Genomic DNA, 19,778 nt, shown 5'->3' on the forward strand with positions numbered 1-19,778 from the left:
CGTGAACCTGGGAGGCGGAGCTTGCAGTGAGCTGAGATCCGGCCACTGCACTCGAGCCTGGGCGACGAGCGAGACTCTGTCTCAAAAAAGAAAAAAAAAAAAAAAAAGAAAAGAAAAGCAAATGGCAGTGGGCATTTGGAATGTTGAGCAGCTCAGAGGATTCAAAATTGTCAGTTCCAAATTCCAACATGGTTACGACATCCTCCCTCAGCAATTAAAGAGAAGAGAGTCAGGGTTACTTTTACCTTGTCCCCCAGCCTGTGCATCCTTCAGGTCCAGCCTCAGCAGGCTTCCTGATTACCTTTCTTTTTCTCCTTTTCTCAAGGAGTGAGACTTCTAATTGCAGAAACTGAAATTAGTCTTATTAGCCTTATCTAGACTTAATTATGAAAGTCATAAACTCACAGAAGGTATTCTAGAACCAAAAATGAATGACAGCAGGGTGTCCACTATTTGGAGTCATTCATGCAAGTTCCTCCTCCATTATCATTGATGATAGAAAAGTAATTGTTTTGTATTGAAAATAAAAAATTGCTTCCCCCAAAGTGTTTGCCATAGTGCCTGTGGTTTTTTGCACTCCACTCTTACATGGCTCCTCTTTGTGTTGTGAATCTAAATTGTTGGAAAGACCAAGAGTCAAACTCATAGCCAGGTGTCTTACAAATGCAGTAAATTAAAGCTCCTCCCCCGGTGTCTTTCGTGTAGGTTGTCGTCTTTGCGTTGAGAAGATTGCAAAGACTGTCTTGTGAGGAGTCATAAGTTTGTTACTTCAGTTCTCCTCCCCATCCCCGCCGACAACCCCCTGCCCCTTTATCTCTCTCTCTCTCTCTCTCTCTCTGTTTTTTGAATGTGAGATTTATTTTACTGTCTTTGGAATAGCCTTAGAAAGTGGCTCCTTTCTATGTTTAATAATTGTTTACTATCATCTTCTAAACACTGGGCAGCCAGTAAGGATAAAAAGCAAAGTTAAGGAAAAAAGTTCAGGAGATCTAAATGTAAGTTTGGCATTCAAAAAAACAAAACCATAAAAGAGGATGGATTCTACTCTATGTCTCTTTAAAATAACCTCAAGTGGGTAAGTAGGGAGCATTTTATTTTGAAGCCATAATGTGGAATTAAATGATGTCCTGAAAAGAACATAGTTTCAGCCAACAGGCAGCCTGAGCTGAATCCTTGCTTCTCCATTCCTAGTAGCGCCTTTGGGTAAGTTACATAGCCTCCATGAGCCTCAGATTTCTCACCCATAAAGTGAGAGTGATATGCTCACGGCAGAGTTGTGAGGAGTCATGAGATCACAGAGCCCAGCTCAAAGTGCTCTTCTCCAGTAAGAAGGCTGATGTCACGCACACAATGGACTTGATCATGTCAGAGTGCCAGGTTAACCTGGTTAAGTGAGAGTCAACTCATTGAGTGTGGGGCCACCTCTGTGAAGTCTTTGTAGGAACTGGACATAAATCTTCTCAAGGGGAGAAATGTAATTATACAGTAACAAGATGAGTAAAAGCTGTGGGGGCAGGCAGAGCTCAAATGTGGCTAGGAAAGATCTGTCAGGCCGTGGACCATGCGCTGGCCACATGCTGAAGGGAAACGAGCCAGCTGAGCACTCCATTTGCAAAACATACATGGAAACAACAGCTGGGCTTGGTGCAAAGATCCAGTAAAAGGAATAACATGAGCAAAAGCTGGGAAATCATCCATCCTTCCAGAATATTCTGCAGTAATCACACCCTTTTAAGAATTGCCTTGTGGCTGGGCACAGTGGCTCACGCCTGTAATCCCAGCACTTTGGGAGGCCGAGGCGGGTGGATCACCTGAGGCCAGGAGTTTGAGACCAGCCTGACCAGCATGGAGAAATCTCATCTCTACTAAGAATACAAAATTAGCTGGGCGTGATGGCACATGCCTGTAATTCCAGCTACTCAGGAGGCTGAGGCAGGAGAATTGCTTGAACCTGGGAGGCAGAGGTTGCGGTGAGCCGAGATTGTGCCACTACACTCTAGCCTGGCCAACAAGAGCGAAACTCCATCTGAAAAAAAAAAAAAAGAATTGCCTTATGTTGTTTGTCTCTTCCACTTTCTAAGTGGATAAACTGCAAAGACCAAAAATATTACTATGAGATTGCAGAGCTGCTTCTATTTTAAGATTGTTAACCTTAATGAAGAAGCTTAGCCAGTATCCTCATGCCTTTAATCCTGAGAAGAAAGGATAAGAGGATTTTTTTTTTTTTGAGACAAGGTCTCATTCTGTCACCCAGGCGGGAGTGCAGTGGTGTGATCTCAGCTCATTGTAACCTCCACCTCCTGGGTTCAGACGAGTCTCGGGCCTCAGCCTCCTGAGTAGCTGGGATCACAGGGGTGTGCCACCACACCTGGCACTGTTTTGTTTTTTGTTGTTGTTGTTTTTCATATTTTTAGTAGAGACAGGGTTTCACCATGTTGGCAAGGCTGTTCTTGAACTCCAGGCCTCAGGTGATCCACCCACTTCGGCCTCCCAAAGTGCTGGGATTAAAGGCATGAGCCACCATACCCGGCCTAGGAATACTTTAAAACAGAGATTTTGCTTGGCTAACAATTATATTTTGAGTATTTGAAAGTTAAAATGGGAAATGAGTAGAAATGAATGATTCTAACTGGAGATAAAGAGAGAAAAAGACATCCAGCACTTCAGATCAGATAGTTTTTTAGAACAGATACTTTTTAGAGCCTCATTTTTATCTGTTACACTCTAGTAAGTAGAAGAAAGTTATTTTGGATTTTGTTTTTTATTTTATGTTGTTTTTCAATATCAGTAACACTGTATTGAGGTCATATTGTTGAATTTGATTTAATTTTTCAGATTACTGCCCTTTGCAATGAAAATACTGTAAAATATTGCCCAGGAATCATTGATATTTTGTGACTTCTAGAAAAGCCATTGTGTTTTGCTATCACCAAAATCCAAATTGGATTATGGTTCCTTCATCATTTGGAAGGATATAATTTTTCTCCTTGGAAAACACAGATTGCTAAAGTGAACTTTCTGCAATTTTGCTTAAAATAGTGGAACTTCCCTGCATACTTTTCAGGAAGGCTACTGCACTTGTAACACACAAAAGATAATTTAACACGTTTTTAAAAAATGACGTTATGGTGGAAGCTGACCTTAGTTATCAATGCTTCTCAATTTTTGAAGTAAATATTATCTCTTCAGAAAATTGTTTGAGACTGTTTGAATTAACCTGTTGTTTTGATATTGTATAATTAATAGTGGCTGAAGACCTAGGTTTTTCTTTCTCTCAGGACAATCAACATTTATCATATTTTTATATGTATATAACTTTGTATATGTCAATGACACCTAGAGCCACGGATGTGTGGCAGACACTGTATGGCACTGTACTCCAACTTTTGTAGAAGGCGCTTATAATCACAATTTCCAGATGGGTAAACTGAGAATCAAGCAAGTTAAGTGTGTCTAAGCTTACACAGTCACAAAGCTCGATCTAATGACACAAAAGTCAGTAGTGCATTCTGTCCCATACTATTACACATAAAGAACCTATATTCTTCATGTCATATCCCAGACACCTACTTTTCCTCTAGTACAGCATTTGCTCACCTGTGTTCTGTAGAACTTCAATTTTATTAGGATACACATACTGTCAAAGTAGGTTTAGGTGATTAAATGGGTTTAGGAAATAGTGGCTTAAAGAAAACAAAAGATTTCTTTTTTTTTTTATTTCGATATGCACTAAAGTTTTTTTTTTTTTCTTTCTTTATTTTTCTTTCTTTCTTTCTTTCTTTTTATTATACTTTATGTTCTAGGGTACATGTGAACTGGCTAGCCATAAATAGAAAGCTGAAACTGGATCCCTTCCTTACACCTTATACAAAAATTAATTCAAGATGGATTAGAGACTTAAATGTTAGACCTAAAACCGTAAAAACCCTAGAAGAAAACCTAGACAATACCATTCAGGACATAGGCATGGGCAAGGACTTCATGTCTAAAACACCAAAAGCAATGGCAACAAAAGCCAAAATTGACAAATGGGATCTAATTAAACTAAAGAGCTTCTGCACAGCAAAAGATTTCTTTACTCTAAGACTCAAAGCCTTAGCATGCTTATATGCATTTTGGCTCATATGCTTGTGAGAAAGGTAGATAGTTGTAGGGTGTAGGTATTAACAGAAAGAGGGAGAACGTCTGCAGAACTCCCTTTATAAATAATGCCTAAAGCCATCAATGAAGATAACTTTTTATTTACCTGGTTAAAAGAAGCTTCCCATCATTCTCTTTGAACATAAAGAAGGATGGTATGGATAAACACAAGTTTACAATGAAACCTGTTGATTATAGTTCTGTAATAACGCGTTTATTACAGACAGGGCCTCTCTACTCTTTTGTAAAACAGTTCTTTACACCCTTGTCATGGGAAGGCACAGATCATAGATCAGATCAACAGTGCCTTTCACATGCTCCTTTCTTATCTCCTTGGCCTTTTCCATTCTGGACCACATCTGTCTAGAAATAATTTTCGATTTCTTCCACATCTCTGTACCTCCTATGAGTAAGAGTCAATAATATGGTAGTTGAAGACATGAAGGTGAGTGTTGTGTTAATACTTGAACTGTTCCTCCTTCAAGAGCCTAAAAGAAGGAATTAAAATGCTTTCTTTTCATTCTGTTATAGGAGAAAACGCAGGACAAACACCCATGAACATCAACCCCCAACAGACCCGTTTCCCTGATTTCCTTGACTGTCTTCCAGGAACAAACGTTGACTTAGGAACTTTGGAATCTGAAGACCTGATCCCTCTCTTCAATGATGTAGAGTCTGCTCTGAACAAAAGTGAGCCCTTTCTAACCTGGCTGTAATCACTACCATTGTAACTTGGATGTAGCCATGACCTTACATTTCCTGGGCCTCTTGGAAAAAGTGATGGAGCAGAGCAAGTCTGCAGGTGCACCACTTTCTGCCTCCATGACTCGTGCTCCCTCCTTTTTATGTTGCCAGTTTAATCATTGCCTGGTTTCGATTGAGAGTAACTTAAGTTAAACATAAATAAATACTATATTTTCGTTTTCTGCAAGCCTGCATTCTTGCGACAGATTATACAGAATTGTGTCTGCAGGATTGATTATGCAGAATACTTTTCTCTTTCTTCTCTGCTGCCCCGTGGCTAAGCTTTATGAGTGTTAATTGAAATTTATACACCAATTGATTTTAAACCATGAAAAGCTGACCACAGGCAGTTAATTCTGAGGGCAGCGTGGTCCAGGAAATGTGCACAAAATCAGACCTGATTTACAGTTTCAAAAACTGTATTGATGACAGTAGTACCAAATGCTTTAAAAACTATTTAACTTGAGCTTTAAAAATCATTGTATGGATAGTAAAATTCTACTGTATGGAATACAATGTAATTTTGAATCCATGCTGGCTCTGATGGCTCTTATTAGTCTGTATTTACAAAGGCACACAGTCTTATTGTAGCTTATCCTTTGTTATTTTACTGCAGAGCATCTAGACAACTTAGTCCCTCCAGCAGGAGAGTAGCAGCAGCAGCATTAGTCACAGTTCTTACACTATAGATCTTGTGAAAGAGACCAGTTTGGTACTAATTATGAGCATTTTATTCAAACAAAAGGTTTTGAAATATTACAACTTGGGATTTAAAAAATTGCAGCTTAGAATTTGATGGTGGGTTTTGTTTGTTTGTTTGTTTTTGAGATGGAGTTTTGCTCTTGTTGCCCAGGCTGGAATGCAATGGCACGATCTCGGCTCACTGCAACCTTCACCTTCCGGGTTCAAGCAATTCTCCTGCCTCGGCCTCCCGAGTAGCTGGGACTACAGGCACCCGACACCACGCCCAGCTAATTTTTTGTATTTTTAGTAGAGATGGGGTTTCACCGTCATCGTCAGGCTAGTCTCAAACTCCTGATCTCAGGTGATCCCACCCATCTCAGCCTCCCAAAGTGCTGGGATTACTGGGATGAGCCACTGGGCTCAGCCTTAATGTTTATTTTATAAAGCACTGTAATTTTGTAGCTGACGATAAAAGGTAGCCAAATGTTTTTGATAAATCAGTGGCAACTGTATTTTTGTCTTTTGAAATAACTCTGAAAACATCAGGACAACATAGATTTCAATCTGATAGCATACCACACACAGTGAGCTGTTGCTTTTTAAATTCTGAAGCCTTGTCAGGTTTGCTTTCTAGATTTCAAGTGTTTAAAATAATTCTATCTATGAAACTGAAGGATGAAGCAGATCTCTGACTGACGTGTAAAAAAAAAAAAATGCCCTTTGAGGGTGTATGGTGGAGAAACATGTTTCTGCATTCAGTAAAATTGATTCCTAAGTATATTATCCTAACCCTGTTTGCTTCAGTTGGTATAAAAAGGCATGAAATATGTATTCAATACCTCTTATGTAACCAAAACCATTTTTTTATTAGCTTTTAAGGACTGAGAGAGCATCATGTTCAACTGGCACGCAGTCTGCCTGCATTGCCAATGAAGTCCTCAACTGTTTAATATTTCAAACTAATATTATTTATAATCTATGAAGTTAATCTTTTTTGAAAGACATTAATAATTTGAGTCTCTGAGAGGACACTTTCAATTTCCATGGGGGACTTATTTGTTGGGGATCTTAAATAAGATTCCTTTTGATCTACCGGAATATACATGTACAGAGTACATTGGATCATGTTGGAAAGAAGGCAAGTGAAAAGGTCAGAGATGAAGTAGCGAAGTTATGGAATATCGTGGAAAGGATACTAGTTGTGAAATGGAAAGAGACGAGTTATAGTACCCCAAAAGCAAAACAAGTAGGAGATGCAAGAGATGCCCCAAAAGGACAAAGCAACAATTTTCTGTTACCACCTTTATTACCGGAAGACTCTGTGGTAGAAGAAAAGAAGGTTTTGGTGCACCTTATGTGGGAGGAGGAGGGGCAGGGCATGCTGATGCTGAGCATGCAGGCAGACAAGAGCGTAGCCTGCTGTTGCCTCCATCACTATGAAGTGACTTCTTTTTCCTGAAGGACCCATGGTTTATGTTCCTCTAATTCCTTTCACTCTCCCTAAGCCCTCTGAGAGAGATGAAGGTAGATGATTTTATTGCTACTAAATTGAAGGGAGCACTATTTCTTTTTGTCTTTTGTTAGCTAAAAATTGCAAAAAGAGTTGTACATTCTTGCTTAAAATAAATAAATAAATAATTAATTAAAAAACAAGGGACCTAACAAAACTCAGCAGTGTTACTGTATTTTTAAAAAATATTTTTATAGACTCATTTTCAGGTTATTAAACGTAAGAGAAACAGATACCCCTCTTTTTTTAAGTAGTTAAATCATTGATGATTTATATTACCAGTTTTTAGAAGTAATTTTCTAGTAAGCTTATGGCATTAGAAAATACTAGAAGTTTTTTTTAGTTAAATTAGTTAGAACATATATGAATGAATATAATAAATATTTTTTTCAGAATGAAATATGGACCCTTTGTGTTTACTAATAGATAAAGCCAGATATAATTTTTTGTTGTTTTTAAGGCCACAAAATACGGCCTTTGTTAAAGAACACTAAAGTTAGAAGTCTAAAGTTAGAGCAACTTTTTAATGGCTATTTCCTATTATTGTAAGTGTTAAAACCCCTGCAGAATTCTTGATAAGGTGCTATTTATACTATATTTCTTATTATAAGACAACTGTCTTTAGCCTCTTTAGTACTAGTCTTTTTAGTACTAAATCAATCAGTAAACATCATCATTTCACCCTCAAATTTTGTCACTGAAAAGGCATATCAAATGAAAAATAATTTCAGAGATCTTTCTTTCAAGATATTTTTTCCTGATATTTCCTGATATTTTGTTTTGAAGTAAATACATTGTCAAAACCTAATTGCAATTCTGTTAAATCTAAGTAATTTGTAGACAGTGTTTCACCATATTATTTAGGATGTGAAATGCCATTTCTTTCACTGATTACACCATATACAGGAAGCAGGTAAAACAGTAAAAACTTGATTGTGCTGGTCGATGCCAGCTTGGTTAAAAAGCTCTCTGCAGAAGTGATCTAGAATGACAGAAGTGTTGCTAATTACAAGATATGTTCTCATGATGTAATTAGAAAGTAACTTCTCAAAGTACAACTTTTATGAAAAAAATAAGCTGTTAGAAAAAGGAAATTGTAGGTTAATTTAATTGGGAGAATGGGCAATTGACAGAGACCATTTTCCTAACACATATATGTGCTAGTACTTTAACTTTTTAAAATTTTACTTCTATGTTTTGTAATATAAAGATTTCTATTTTAAGTTTAGAATGTTATGCGTACCAAAAGTATGCAGCCAAATCGATCAGATCAAACCATTTTACCTGGAGTTTGGTACTGGTTTTTACTTCTCTGATTCTGTATAAGAAAAATAAAGACAATTGAACTTCCACTGGAGCCTTTGGCTTTTCATTATTTGTCTGTGTTCCTTTTACTGGGGGTTTTGGGTGGTACTGAAGATAGGCTTATGTAACCCTCCTGGTAGACAATGAAAGAAAGAAAAATCTGTAGGCAAACAATTTCTTGGCTCCTGTGCCTGGCCTTCAGCATTCTAAATGTTTGCAGAATTCTGGTTTCCACTTTATTTACAAAGTCCACTGAGGTTTTTTACATATATATATGTATATACCTTTAAAAAATAAAAAAATATACCTTTAAATATATATATATATATCTATATATATATTAATTACATTGTCCTCCTAACACCCTCACAGATTTGACAAGACCATCAAAAATACAGAATTCTCGCTGGGCACGATGGCTTATGCCCATAATCCCGGCACTTTGGGAGGCTGAGGCAGGAGCATTGCTTGAGCCCAGTAGTTTGAGACCAGCCTGGGTAACATAGTGAGACCTTGTCTCTACAAAAATATACAAAAATTAGCCAGGTATGATGGTGTAGAATATACAACAAACTCTTATAAACCAATAGAAAAAAACAAACAGCCCAATAGAAATATGGCTCAATAATGTGAATCGAAAGTTTATAGAAGATGAAACTGGGTGGTGACTAATTTACCAACCTCATTCCTAATCAGAAATTTACATAATGACTGAATCCCCAGTGGCTCATAGGCTTGCTGGAACTCTTTCACTGACCTAGACTCTGCCACCTTTTCCTACTGTTTTTTGAAATAGGTTTCCTGTAACTTAAAATTTGAGTTGATAAAACCTTCAACTGTAATTAGCAGAGCGTTGTGTTTAGAAATATTTATTTGTAGGGGTCACAGATAGAATATGTCAGGGAGGCTTAGGTCACAGTAATGCATGGCACATTGGTTTGCAGTTTGAGGACCAGAAGAAGGATGACAACTCTCCTGGTTTCCCCGGGACTGAGGGCTTTTCCAGACTCAGGAATTTCAGTGTTAAAACTGTCCAATGGGCCAGGCGCGTGGTGGCTCACGCCTGTAGTCCCAGCACTTTGGGAGGCAGAGTTGGGCGAATCACGAGGTCAGGAGATTAAGACCAACCTGGCCAACATGGTGAAACCCCGTCTCTACTAAAATACAAAAAATTAGCCGGGCGCGGTGGCGGGCACCTGTAGTCCCAGCTACTCAGGAGGCTGAGGCAGGAGAATGGCGTGAACCCGGGAGGCGGAGCTTGCAGTGAGCCGAGATCGCGCCACTGCACTCTAGGTTGGTGACAGAGCGAGACTCGGTCTCAAAAACAAAAACAAAACACAAAACAACAACAGCAACAAAAAACTGTCAAATCAGGAAACGTTGGGAAGTATGTATAATGTACTCATTGGCAGGATGGGCTACATAATTTGCAGGACCTAGTGAAAAATAAAAATATGGGGCCCGTTGCTCAAATTTATAAGAATTTCAAGATGGTGGCAGCAGAGCATTAAACCAAGCATGGGGCTCCTCTGAGTGTGGGGCCCTGGGTGGGGGCAAGGGATTTATAAAAAAGACAATTGTAAGCATTAATCTGGGAAATTATTAGCATTTTCTCCTAAAATAGCCTCTCACCAAAATTTCCAGGCACCTAGCGGTGTTTCTCATAGTTGGAGAGAGTCAGGTGGGTCTGGGAGCCCTGAGCCTAAGGTAGATTTGGTTTCTCCTGAGGGAACCAAAGAATATAGAATTCTTAAGACCTTCTTTCTTTGACATCCCCCAACATTCTGTCACCAATACCAACCAACCAGCAGAGAGAGAGAGAGAGAGAGAGTCCATTAATTTGATCGTCGGTAAGACTTGCTGAGCTCCTGGCATGTTGAAGACACTAAATAGGCCTAGGAAAAACAAGGATGAAGAAAACTCAATCCCGTGGTTTAATCGGGGCCATACATTATGGGACAAAGAGTTATAGAAGCTCAAGGTAGAGAAGGAAAAGAGGTGTGAACAGTCGCAAATAGGTCCCGATGTTTGAGACTTATTCACCAAGGAATTTCCCAGGCATTTCAGGTAAAGGAGACAGCCTACTTGAAAGCACAGAATTGTAAAACAGGAGTGACATAAGGTCCATGGCCCTGGAGAGCGAGAGTGTGAGGGCAATAAGGTGGGAGTTGAGACCAAATAAAGTAGAATGGAGAGTAATCCTTGAAAAGGTTTGTATGCTTCGAATCAGAGTTGGAATTTATCCTATACAACAGAAGCCATAGGAAGATTTTTAATAGTAGAGTGACTTAAAGAAAACAAGTGAAAAAGTGAAGATGAACCAAAATGGAGAGGAGTTGGTGACCCTCTCCTTGTACAAGGATCTATTTGGTGCTATGAGCATAGGAAGGAATTGAAATTATGGCCTCTGCCTCCACAAAGCTTATATACTACTATGTATTTAGCACAAAGTTAATGCTAATAAAGATCAGGAGAGAAAGATCATTCGGGGGCTTAGTGGTGAGGTAACACCAGGGAAGCCAAGGCAGAGAATTCTGGGGATAGAAAACTGGTGAACAAAGGCCCAGGCTGGAGTACAGTGGCGTGATCAGAATGATTCTCCTGCCTCAGCCTCCCAAGTAGCTGGGATTACAGGTGCCTGCCACCACCGCCCAGTTACTTTTTGTATTTTTAGTAGAGATGGAGTTTCACTGTGTTAGAGCCAGGCTAGGTCTCGAACTGACATCTGTACCATTAGTGATTCAATGCCATCTGCTTTCTCAGCCTCCTCAGAAGTGCTGGGATCTACAAGCGTGAGTCGACCAACGCCCGGAACCCACACTAACCTTTTTCTTGAAAGTCAGGCACTAGTGCCGAGTACTGATCAGCTATAACAGGAGATAGATTGAAATCTCCTGATATCTACTTAACCTATGTACGTCTCATTCTTTATTCTCTTTACCTATAATAGGCACCCTAAGTTCATGCAAGCCAAACTCTAGAATGCATATCTTCTTCATTACCCAACTGAGACAAATGTTCTGACATTTCTATCATTAGGATTGGACTACTAAATCCAGAAAAAGTCCCCCACCTCCACCAAATATCTTCCCTGGGGAATGGTAATGTGCTCCATTGGGCTATAAATGGAGAAAACTAATTTGTGGGCTTAGCAGAAATTAACAGTCATTACTGTCTGCACACTAGAATGATAACCAATTTATGGGATTAGCATAGAGCAAAATAAGAGTTTCAAAACAAGGGTGAGACATTAATTGGGGAAGAGGAGGCCCGGCACATTCCACGTAGCATATTGAGTTCTGGAGAAGGCGGGGTGTGTGAGGGCTAATAAAAGGCATGTGTGGGCAGTCTCCTTTACAATTCACCTTCATTCCGACAACAAGTTAAGTTCAGCACTGTGCAGGTATCCATTAATGCCATGACCTTAGCCAAGTTTCTTAAAGTCTCAGAACTTAAGTTTCTTTTTCTTTCTTTCTTTCTTTTTCTTTTTGAGACCGAGTTTTGTTCTTGTTGCCCAGGCTGGAGTGCAATGGCATGATCTCCTCTCACTGCAACCTCCGCCTCTCAGGTTCAAGCGGTTCTCCTGCCTCAGCCTCTGGAGTAGCTGGGATTACAGGCATGTGCCACCACGCCCAGCTAATTTTGTATTTTTAGTAGAGACAGAGTTTCACCATGTTGGTCAGGCTGGTCTCGAACTCCTGACCTCAGGTGATCCGCCTGCCTCGGCCTCCCAAAGTGTTGGGATTACAGGCGTGAGCCATCGTGCCCGGCGGGAGCTTCAGTTTCTTTACACGTAAAATTGGCATAATAAAAAAAGAGGGGTACAGTGAGAGAGTGCTGAAGATGAAGAGATTTATGTGAAAACCTGTTGTTCACAGGTGGTCAATAAATATTCATTCCCTTCTTTGAGCTTTTCCCTCTCTTGGCCCAGGCCATGTCTTTCTCTGCAGCATTTACCACCATCTAACAGTGAGAGACAACGTACTTTTCCATTGTCCCCATTAACTTGTCAGCTGCATGAGAGCAAGGATTTTGTTCGTTTTTTTACCTAGCACCTTGAGCCATGCCTAACAGAAACCTTTCCTTTGGGCAGTGCCATCTTGGACTTGTTTGCTGTCACTTCCATGACTTGCATTTATAAGGTTTTTGGAAAATGTTCCTTGATGAGAAAATATTCGAGAAAAATTGGATTATTTAGGAAGATGGGCAAACCTGCTCACGGAGAAATTATCTGCTTAGTGACCTGTTATCTGCTGCCCTCTAATGGCTAAGCCGAGTCGCCATTAGCAGGCGGCAGGTGGCTTTGTCACGATGCAGTGAGTGACCAGTGCCTGGCTCAGGGAGTGCAACCAACCAGGGCTGGGAATAGGATGGGGCATTGCTGAAGGGGGAAAGAGAAAGACATGCAGAATACAGACATGTTTGTTTCCTTCTTTGCACTGACCTGTGTGTCCTTTGGTGAGGAGCTCTATGGCTTTTGAGTCAGAATAAAGTTATTAAGTACAAAGAGAGAAAAAAAAACAAACTAAAGTCATTTTCAGAGCAGGGTTCACAGTAGAGTCAATGGCTCACCTGCCTTAGAATTTCCCAAGTTGTTGGTGTAAATGTGAATTTCTCAGACCTGCTGAACCTGAAAGAGACTGAGGTCTGAGACTTTGCATTTGTTCGGTGAGCTTCCAGGTGATTCTGGTGCAGTCACGTCTGACACCTGAGGAGTAATCTCCAAACTTTTTTCTTCATCATGGAGCCCCAATGTATGTATGTTTGCTTGTTTATTTTTTAATGTTATAAATTAAATACAAAATGACTGTTCTAGTGTATTGTGTACATTATCGAGCATTCAAAAAATGGAAATTTTTAAAGAATAAAAAATACATTAAAGTTTACATATGAACTTCACATGCCACATTTTGGATGAGTATAATTTATGCTGATTAAATGTTATGTAACTGATCCTTAGGGTGATTGTGATGGCACAACATTCATTTTCCGGCCGGGCGCGGTGGCTCAAGCCTGTAATCCCAGCACTTTGGGAGGCCGAGACGGGCGGATCACGAGGTCAGGAGATCGAGACCATCCTGGCTAACACAGTGAAACCCCGTCTCTACTAAAAATACAAAAACTTAGCCGGGCGAGGTGGCAGGCGCCTGTAGTCCCAGCTACTCGGGAGGCTGAGGCAGGAGAATGGCGTGAACCCGGGAGGCAGAGCTTGCAGTGAGCTGAGATCCGGCCACTGCACTCCAGCCTGGGTGACAGAGCGAGACTCCGTCTCAAAAAAAAAAAAAAAAACAAAAAAAAAACATTCATTTTCCAAGTTTGTGGCCCCAACATCAATAGGCATCACAAGGCAGCAGGATTATCTGCAGAGGTTTTATTTCTGCTTCAATAGCATCACGGGGAATTCTCTTTCTTCCCCTCTCCCTGTTTTTCTACCTCTTCACAATATTCACATTTGATGCTGGGAAAAGTTGTCATGTTTACTCTCTTAACCAAGCCGATGTTCCTAGTATTGCAACTTCTAGGTAGGAAACTGAGTGTGGACTGGTAAGTGTGTTGGCATCGTACAGCCTGCAATGCCCAGGTGCTTAAGCAAACACACATATACACCCTTGGGACTACTCCAAGACTGAACCAGTTGCAAAATCATCTGCTGTGAAATCCTGCCTAGAAAGAGCTTTCAATGCATGATTAGACTGCAATCTGGCTCTTAATTTTTCTGGGGTCATGGATCTTTAAGAATGCGATGAAACCTTCAGGCTCTCCAAGGCTGGGAAAAAATAATTCATGTGACCATAGGTACCACTTAAGAGAGTGTAAACACTTCTGTAGTTCTAAGTGTGGACTGTGGGCTGGCAGCATTAGCATCATAAAGGAACTTAATAGAAATGCACAGCAGGGCATGCTGGCATATGTCTGTAATCCCGGCATTTAGGCCAATGCAGGAGGATAGCTTGAGGCCAGGATAGGAGACCAGCCTGGGCAACACAGCAAGACCCCGTCTGTACAAAAAGAAAGAGGCTGGGCACGCTGGCTCACACCAGTAATCCCAGCACTTTGGGAGGCTGAGGTGAGGTGGGTGGATCACCTGAGGTCAGGAGTTCAGGACCAGCCTGGCTAACATGGTGAAACCCTGTTTCTACTAAAAATACAAAAAATTAGCCGGGCGTGGTGGGGTGGGCCTGTAATCCCAGCTACTCGGGAGGCTGAGGCAGGAGAATCACTTGAACTCGGGAGGCGGAGTTTGCAGTGAACCGAGATAGCACCAGTGCATCCCAGCTTGGGCAACGAAAGAGAAACTCTGTCAAAAAAGAAAGGAAAGGATAAGAAAGGAAAGGAAAGGAAGAAGGAAGGAAGGAAGGAAGGGAGGGAGGGAGGGAAGGAGGGAAAGGAAGGGAGGGAAAGAAAGAGAGAGAAAGAAAGAGAGAGAAAGAAAGAAAAAAGAGAAAGAAAGAAAAGAAAAGAAAAGAAGCAATGCTTGACCCCCAAGCCTACTGAATCATTAACTTCAGGGTGGGAGCTAGCACTCTGTATTTAGCAAGCCCTCCAGGACTCGAGTTTGAGACCACTCCAGAGCAGTTCTCCAACTTGCTTCCTTATTAGAATCACCTGGTGAGTTAAAAATAAAAAGGACTGATGTCTGATGCCTGGCCTCCAAACTCAAATTAATATACCTGAAAGTGGGGCCTGAACCGGACACTGGGATTTTTTTAAAGCTCCACAAAGGAGCTAAGCTCTGTAGACCCAAGTTTTACTAATCCAGGCTACTTCTCCTCCTCTTCCTCCTCTTCCTCCTCCTCCTCCTCCTCCTTCTTCTCTCTTCTCTTCTTTTCTCTCTTCTTCTTCTTCGTCCCTCTTCTTCTCCTCTTCTCTTCTTTTTTCTTTCTTCCTTCTTCTTTCTTTCTTCTTTCCTCCTCCTCCCCCTCCTCCTCCCCCTCCTCCCCCCCTCCTCCCCCCCCTCCTCCTCTTCCTCCTCTTCTTCTTCTTCTTCTTCTTCTTCCTCCTCCTTCTCCTCCTCCTCCTAAGACAGGATCTTGTTCTGTTGCTCAGGCTGTACTACAGTGGTACAGTCATAGCTCACTGCAGCCTCAAACTCCTGAGCTCAAGTGATCCTCCTGTCTTAGCCTCCCAAAGTGCTAGGATTACAGGCGTGAGCCACTGCGCCTGGCCCCAGGCTACTTATGACAACTCCAAAACCAAAGCATGATAGATAGCACTAAAGAGGAATTTAGCAACAGCCTGACTCAATTGCTCTTACTTACTGAGAAGGAAACTGAGGCCCAAAGAGAAGGGGAGGCTTTCCAAGGCTACACCATTGCTGAGTATCACAGTTAGCACCCAGTTCTCCAGGAAAGGCCACACAGGGAAATATTGAAATCAAAGCGCTACGGAAGAAGCCTGGAAAGTTGAGATGGGCAAGTTTAAAAGTAGCATGGGAGGTTTAGCTGCCGATCATTGACATCAGCCTCCAGGGGATTTTCCCCTTTGGCCCCATCTCATCAGCACTTGCTGCTCCTTTTCATCCAGCACGGTTCATTGAGCTTTCCCTTGCCTGACCAGTGGAGTGCAGGAGAGCTGTAGTTCTGCCATTGGACGTCTTTGTATTGACACTTAGGGGGACAGGCAGGACAGCCAGGTGGTGGGGAGCTTGGGCTTGAGGTACAGGTGTCCTGGGTTTAATGGCTGCTCTGCCACTGACAAGCTCAGTGCAGTTGGCTTGTTGTGCAGCCTCTTCAAGCTTCAGTTTCCTCAGCTTTCAAATAAGGTGATGATAGCACAGCTATCCCTGAAGGACGTGAAAGGACGGTGTTTGTACCGGAGGGAGAGCTCTTGGAGGGGAGGTGGGCAAGGAAGAAGGGACAGGATCGGCCCGTCACAGAGCAGAGATCGTAGGGAGTTGCCTTTTCTTTTAACTCTGAGGATTATAGAAACCTGCCCCTGCATTCGGGCCTCTTCCACCCAGATGAGGCAAAGCCACTGAATAGAATGACTCGGGAAATAAAGAGCACAGGAGTAAGCACAGGCTGCTGTGTACAGTTCTCTTCATGAGAGGTGCTTTGAGTAATCGCATAAAAATACTGATACTGATTATATTTTAGTTGATCGTTTTCCCTAATTCAGGTGAAATGAACAGTAAAAATTATGCCAGTAAAAAAAGTAACACTTCGGCCGGGTGCAGTGGCTCACTTCTGTAATCCCAACACTTCGGGAGGCCGAAGCAGGTGGATCACTTGAGGCCAGGCGTTAGAGACCAGCCTGGCCAACATGGTGAAAACCTTGTCTCTACTAAAAATACAAAAATTAGCCGGGCGTGGTGGTGGGCACCTGTAATCCCAGTCACTCGGGAGGCTGAGGCAGGATAATCGCGTGAACCCAGGAGGTAGAGGTTGCAGTAAGCTGAGATCGCACCATTGCACTTCTCCAGCCTGGGCTACAGAACGAGAGACTCTGTCTCAAAAACAAAACAGTCAAAACAAAAAAAACCCAACAAACAACAACAAAAAACACTTTTTATTATTTTCAGTTCTATGTAGGAACCCAAGCATTCCTTCCTAGGTGATTTTAGAATTGGTGAGAAATCTAGCTCAGTGGCTGGGGGAGTGGACTCACCCTCAGATAGTCGGACCATTTATTTGGCTTTGGAGCCTGGATTTCCTATTTGCTGTTTTGGGGGCCCTGGGAAAGTTATTTATTTTTTCTAAGCCTCACTTTACTCTTATGCAAAATGGGGCTTATCATTGTTTCTATATCATAGGCTTGTGTCAAATAAAAACAAACATGGACTTAGATAAGAAGAAACGCTACTCAAAAGGACTATTGCAATAGGGAAAGCTCTCCAATCTCAGGAATTTGCAAATGTCTCAGAGACAAACAGAAAAAGCTTTTCTTTTATTGGGAGAGGTGGGCAGAGCATAGCAGAAACGGGAAGTTGGACAAGCAAGGGGGCAGAGACTGACAGGAACACTTCTCCAGCTAAACTGATAAGGGGGTTTTCGGGCAAGCAGAGCTGAGGCCTGACTAAAATGTGGTCACGACAAAGCAGAGGGTAAGAAATGGGCAGCTGTGAGCATGTGGTCAACCACTTGGGCAATCACATCACTTACCAAGGTCTGGGGTTATTTTTATTATGAATGGCCTGATTCCAAAATGCTTGAGCAGCCCTTTCATTTTCCCTTGAGCAGAATAACTTTGTCACACCATCATAACAATGACAACATCCCACTGAGTGAGCACCTACCATGTGCCAGGCCCAGCGCTTGAAAGAGATGCAAACGCTGATGAGATAGTCTGAGTTCTCAGTCCAGGGGGAAGAACGAGTTAGGCGACCTAACGTGACACAGGCATTCAGACATGGACAGCGTGTCATGGGAGAATGAGGCAGGTTTTCCATAGTGTAGAGGTTGAGAAACCCTGACCCAGACTAAGAAACCACACACATACACAGACAAGAAAGCTAAAAAGCCACTCTCTTCTCTACATCGGGTACAGCTGTTTGGTAATGTGCCAGGCTAAACAGAACTACATTTCCCCAAATTCCCTTTCCTGTGTTTCCTGTTAGGGCGCGCCGCAGGAGGGATTCTTGAGAGCTTTGGAGGCAGAAGAGAAGGAGTATCTGCTTTTTAGCGCACATGCACGGTTGCTATCCGCTGCCTCCCCTCACTAACACAGGACTGCTGGGCCTGCAACCGTTCATCTTCCCCAGGATTCTCCTTCAGTGCCGGGGTCGCCTGGGCCAGGTAGTGTGTCTTTAGCTCCATGACAAAGGGCTCCAGCTTCTGCAGGACACCCATACCGTCAGAGGCAACAAGAATGAACAGGGTTCCAGTCCACCCTCATGGCTGCAGTTCATGCTTGCGGGTTACAGCTTGTTCTTCTCTCTCAGGCTTTACATCCAAGTCTGACTGCCTTGTTGATTGCCTGCTCTGTGGACTTCAAGATCCAGCACCAGACACGAAGACGGCTCTCTTACAGAGACTGTTTAACTAGTTCCAACAATTACGTAAGGTCAGATCCCTGTAGTAAGTGTGTGTGTGTGTGTGTGTGTGTGTGTGTGTATACATAGACATTGATCTCTGATTGAACCCTGATACATTGGGTTAAAGTCAAGGTCACACTATTAATGTTTCTAACACAGGACAAAGTAATTTTGTAGAAAGGTGGATATAGAAAGAGGGCCTATGTCAGTGGCCCTCCCCCATTAATTGTTCTAAACTCTGGACGTATTCTTTTCTTCTTTTCTTTTCTTTTTTTCCCTAAATCATCTTTGGATGCTTAGATTGTGAATAAATTATGGTATGTCCTAGAATTCTCTTTCTTGCATTTCAAGAGTTGAGTGCCAAGACAGTTATTCCATGTCGTAGTGACTAAATTGGAATGCACTGCATGCGTTTTGATTTCTTTTTTATGAGATCAAACCAGAATCTTCAGCCATATCCTGCTGCCTCCTGGTTCTCTGTAGATTGAAGAATCATGTTTGTTTTGGAACGCTCTATTTGACCCTTTGTGTTTTTACCCCATCTGGAGATCCTCTAGAGCCTCTGTGTCTTCCTTAATCTGCTCAGAGCAGAGCTGTCCTCAGTTCCTGGGCAGACACTACCGGGTTTGAACAGTGAGAGGAGAAGCTGGATGTCACTCACACTAACTTTGTTCAGCACCTTGTTATAATGGTTTTTTGCAGACAACTGTACATGTGGCTGGTGAGTTTGAGTGTGAGCCACAAATTCGTTTCATTCCTTTTTTCCCATGATCACTAATAGCTCAGGTCCATGAGCATATTATATATGTGTAGCTGGGTGGTATTTTGAGATAATAATTCAGGTTTTGTCTTGCTAATATTTCTCTTTTTCCTTTCCTCTATTCAAGTGGATTGTTGGCGCTGTGCTCATCAACCCAGTAGAATGCTAAGGCAGAGTGGAAAATCCCAAGAATGACCCAAGGTAAAGCCTGGTGCAATGGCATTCACAGCTAGAAAGCAAATGTGGTCATAGAAAATATAATTTTAATTTTTATACTATGGATCTATGTACTGAGATCACTCCAGCCTCATGTTTAATTTTCACATAGACAACCACTTTCCTACTTGTTTTGTCGATTCTTTTAAAAAATTATTGTTATTATTATTTGTTTGAGATGGAGTCTCACTCTGTCACCCAGGCTGGAGTGCAGTGGCGTGATCATAGGTCACTGCAACCTCCGCCTTCCAGGTTCAAGTGATTCTCCTGCCTCAGCCTCCCGAGGAGCTGGGATTACAGGCACCCACGGCCACACCTGGCTAATTTTTGCATTTTTAGTAGAGACGGGATTTCACCATGTTGGCCAGGCTGGTGTCGAACTCCTGACCTCAAGTGATCTGCCCACCTCCCAGAATGTTGGGATTATAGGCATGAGCCACTGTGCC

The 19,778-nt window shown here is 41.9% G+C and overlaps 1 protein-coding gene across 1 annotated transcript in view; it reads left to right on the top strand.

Moving 5' to 3' along the window:
- WWTR1 (WW domain containing transcription regulator 1) overlaps nt 1-8,430 on the top strand; it is a 141,331-nt gene extending 132,901 nt beyond the window's left edge. The window contains exon 7 of the mRNA XM_003894965.4: nt 4,672-8,430. Coding sequence (XP_003895014.1) covers nt 4,672-4,856 — 185 coding nt within the window. The 3' untranslated portion in view covers nt 4,857-8,430. The remainder of the gene's footprint in view (nt 1-4,671) is intronic.
- The last annotated feature ends 11,348 nt before the right edge of the window (nt 8,431-19,778 follow it).

Source organism: Papio anubis, chromosome 2 (genome assembly GCF_008728515.1).
Source record: "Papio anubis isolate 15944 chromosome 2, Panubis1.0, whole genome shotgun sequence".
Classification (NCBI taxonomy): domain Eukaryota; kingdom Metazoa; phylum Chordata; class Mammalia; order Primates; family Cercopithecidae; genus Papio; species Papio anubis.